Source organism: Engraulis encrasicolus, chromosome 11 (genome assembly GCF_034702125.1).
Source record: "Engraulis encrasicolus isolate BLACKSEA-1 chromosome 11, IST_EnEncr_1.0, whole genome shotgun sequence".
Taxonomy (NCBI): Eukaryota; Metazoa; Chordata; class Actinopteri; order Clupeiformes; family Engraulidae; genus Engraulis; species Engraulis encrasicolus.
In genome coordinates, this window is record NC_085867.1 from 54,872,059 (window position 1) to 54,875,856 (window position 3,798).

General features: G+C 45.8%; 1 protein-coding gene across 1 annotated transcript; it reads left to right on the forward strand.

The window, feature by feature from the left end:
- Positions 1-1,711, forward strand: LOC134457801 (apelin receptor B-like). The gene is made up of 2 exons (XM_063209771.1): positions 1-1,221; positions 1,332-1,711. The coding sequence occupies exon 1, from the start codon at positions 1-3 to the stop codon at positions 1,177-1,179; it is 1,179 nt and encodes a 392-aa protein (XP_063065841.1). The 3' UTR covers positions 1,180-1,221; positions 1,332-1,711.
- The last annotated feature ends 2,087 nt before the right edge of the window (positions 1,712-3,798 follow it).

Genomic DNA, 3,798 nt, shown 5'->3' on the forward strand with positions numbered 1-3,798 from the left:
ATGATGATGGCCAACAACACCACTGCCCACACTCTGACCTTGTTGTCCTGTGATGACCCTGAAGGGTGGACCCCATCTCACGTCCTCATTCCCCTGCTGCACATCCTCATCTGCGTCCTGGGTCTCTTGGGCAACATTGTGGTCATCTACATCGTTTGGCGTGACCGCTCTAAGTGGCGCACTCTGGACCTGTACATCGTCAGCCTGGCTGTGGCCGACTTCATCTTTTTGGTCAACCTGCCGCTGTGGGCCACGTATGAAGCGATGGGAAACCACTGGGTCTTTGGCAGAGCCCTGTGCAAGCTCAGCAACTTCATGTGGCTCGTCAACATGTACGCCAGCATCTTCTCCCTCACCTGCCTGAGCTTGCACCGTTACCTGACGATCGTACGCTCCAGGGCCAATTTGCAGCTATGCACCCGCAGTATAAAGACCTTACTGGTCTTCGTCTGGCTGCTGGCTGGCCTGCTGTCCATCCCCGAGCTGGTGTTCAACAACACCTTTCAGGAGGACAACAGGACCAGGTGCAGCATGGATTTTCGCGTGGTGGTCGACGGAAGATCTAAACTGCAGTGTGACGCCACCCTGGACCTCATGAACTCGGTGGTGGGGCTTGTCGTGCCACTGCTGGCTGTGATGGTCTGCTACGGCTGCATCGCCTACACACTGGCGCGCCACTTCCACGGTGAGGCCAGGGAGGCCCGGCGCATGCGGCGTCTGCTGAAGATCATCTGTCTGCTGGTGCTGGTGTTTGCCGTCTGCTGGACGCCCTACCACGTGGCCACGCTGCTCTTCTCCCTCAGCCGCCTCCTCGGCAACGGGGACGCAGCGCTATCTTGCAGCGTTCACGGTGCGGCGTATCCGTACATTGAGTGCCTGGCCTACGCCAACAGCTGCATGAACCCCCTTCTGTATGCCTTTTGTGACCCGTTCTTCCGCTCGCAGTGCCTCACTCTGGTCCACCTGAGGAAGACCCCAGTCTCCGGGTCCAGCAGCACTAAAGACGGAGAGGAGAGGCCAATAGTAGGTGTAGGCCTACCCTTCTCAGGGTCCACTAGCAATGGTGAGGAAAAGAAGGTACAAGTTAGGCCAATCTCCAGGTCTGACAACCATGGCACCACAGGTGAAGGAACGGGGCACCAAGTAGCAGAGGCATCAGACACAGATGTAAATTCATGATGTGTATCTACACCTGTACACTGTATCAAATTGTTATTCGAGGTACATAAACAATAACAGTGATCCCTTAAATCAACCCAAGAATTTGTTGTTACCCTATTGGCAATGACCAAACTTGAATGTATTACTGAAGACCCTGTGTAATATAATAGGCTATATAGGATTTACTTACACGGTGTCCCACTGGCGGAACGATGTGCATAATGAGGCTACAGGTCACCAGAAAAGCAACCCCTTGGATTGAACCAGCTCAGAATCAACTGCTTGGAAGACAGGTGGTCTACACTGTAGTGACTAATGACTCAGTAAAGTTAGCTGTGTTGGAAGAAAACTGTGGCAGCTTGTTCCCCATTCTTTTACTTCTTCTTCTACATTTGACTACTCTGACAGGCATAGAGTGACAGTCTCCAGGTCGCCTGTAGCCATGAGAGGAATGAAGGACGGTGAAGAAAAGGGGCCTATTGAGTAGGTATGTGTGTGAGAGAGAGTTCTGCTAGTGAGGGTTGTATTAGTTTGCGCCTGGTTAAATATTTGCCCAGGCCCTACCGTTGCTCTAATGGTGGGGCTCTAGACTGCTATACTGGTGACCTGAGTTCGATTCTGGCCCGGGTCCTTTGCCGACCCTTCCCCATCTCTCTCTCCCCGCTCTGTTTTTGTCAATATCCTCACTGTCCTATCACAAATAAAGGCAAAAATTCCAAAAATATATTTTGAAATTTGCCCATGTATCTTTTTGCGGTGTGCATATTTATTAAAAACGATGTCAATTTTTTGTGCTCTTCCTGTATGTCAAATTCTGTATAGGTAGATATATTTTTCCTGTTTCATTGTATCTCATTGATTTCAAATAGTCTATTTTTGAGGAAAAGATGCACATGTCTATTTTCACCTCTAATTAATTACTTACTGTAATGAGACCATACTTACTGTATCATTGAATGAGACAGAACGTGTATTCAAGATGTTGATTAACAGATTCTGATTTTTGTCATTACTAGAAAATGCCTAATGACTACATTATTGTATTCAGTCAATGGTATCAACAGATCTGCCATGAATCTGTTGCTTCTGTCTGCTCAGAAAATACTTAGAAAGCCAACCATATACTGTAAGCGATTTGGTCCATCTCAATTTACATTCATATTACTGTTCATGTAATCTTGTTTTAAATTAGAAAATGAGTTATGGTAGAAATCTTGGTCTGTCACTGCACATCCAGTGTGATGCTGTCATTACATTTAGCACATTTGACCGGCGAACGGGTAAGTTGTCCTGGCCCATGGAAAAGAGCGGCCCAGAACTGAGACTTCATTACATTACATTACACTCAGCTGACGCTTTTTTATTCAAAGCGACCTACAGTTATTTATTTATGTACAGGGTACTACTAACCGTCCCTGGATCAGTGCAGGGTTAGGGTTAGGTGCTATGCTCAAGGGCACATCAGCCTTGGATGTGAAATAGGGAGTGGAGTGGTGGGATTGGTGATCTAAAGTCCATCTGCTTCTGTTTTACCACTAGGCCACAGCTGCCACACACACACACACACACACACACACACACACACACACACACACACACACACACACACACACACACACACACACACACACACACACACACACACACACACACACACACACACACACACATTGTTTGATTGTATCAGATTGTGTGAGAATGCATTTAAATGATTAATCGGTACATTCTGAAATTATTGCTGAATGACCAACCAAGAGCTGCTAGCTACCAATAAGTTCTATGAGCTAAGGACCAGGCCGACAACAGCTCATTGATAGTGTATGAGGCTTTGGGAGGGAGGTTTACTAACGTTAAGCTCTATACCAAATTCTGCTGGCATCCCAGGGGCGGGGAACCTATGTATGTGTTGAGGGCTGTTTATAGCCCTTGAGTCCGTCTTATCCGGCCCCCGAAAGAATTGAATGTTATGACGTTTTTTATGAAATACAAATACAATGTTTTGTAAAGAAATCTTAGAAATTACATTTGCAATACAAGTTATATTTTCAGGGGACCAAGTGAACGTGGGGTCTGTTGTATGCCTAAAGGTGTCTACCTTCAATATGAGCCTAAAATGCAGGGGGTTTGTGTTCGTAATACGTGCCCTTGGAGGACTTTATAAAATTTGAAGTGGCCCTCAAATGAAAATGGTTCCAATCCAGTCTGATTATCATTGACTTTCAAATCTCTTTGAGATTTGGTCTGACCAAGAGCATAACAACTAACGTTCTCAAATGGCATGGTTGACCCACCTCCCTTGGTTTGCAACTCGGGGCCCTGGGGAGATCAGACTGTACCTGAATAAGCTCTTTGTCTGAGTAATGTCGAAGAACCGAAGGTGTTGCATCATTAGGAGGGTGGAGCCTGAATTCCAATCCCCACCCCTTCGTTACTCCAAAAAAATGTCAACTCTGTTAAATGTCACTCTCTTTGGAGAAATCTGGCAGCTTAATGTGTTGTAATGTAATGCAATGTAATGCAATTATTTGTATTTTTATTTAACCTTTATTTTACCATGAAAATAGACCCGATGAGATTACAAATATCTTTTGCAAGTTACAAAATTAAAATTTCAGTTGCATTAAAATAACAATTCAA

Coding starts and splice junctions, on each gene's coding strand:
- LOC134457801 (XM_063209771.1), top strand. CDS start 1: ATGATGATGGCCAACAACACCACTGCCCACACTCTGACCTTGTTGTCC.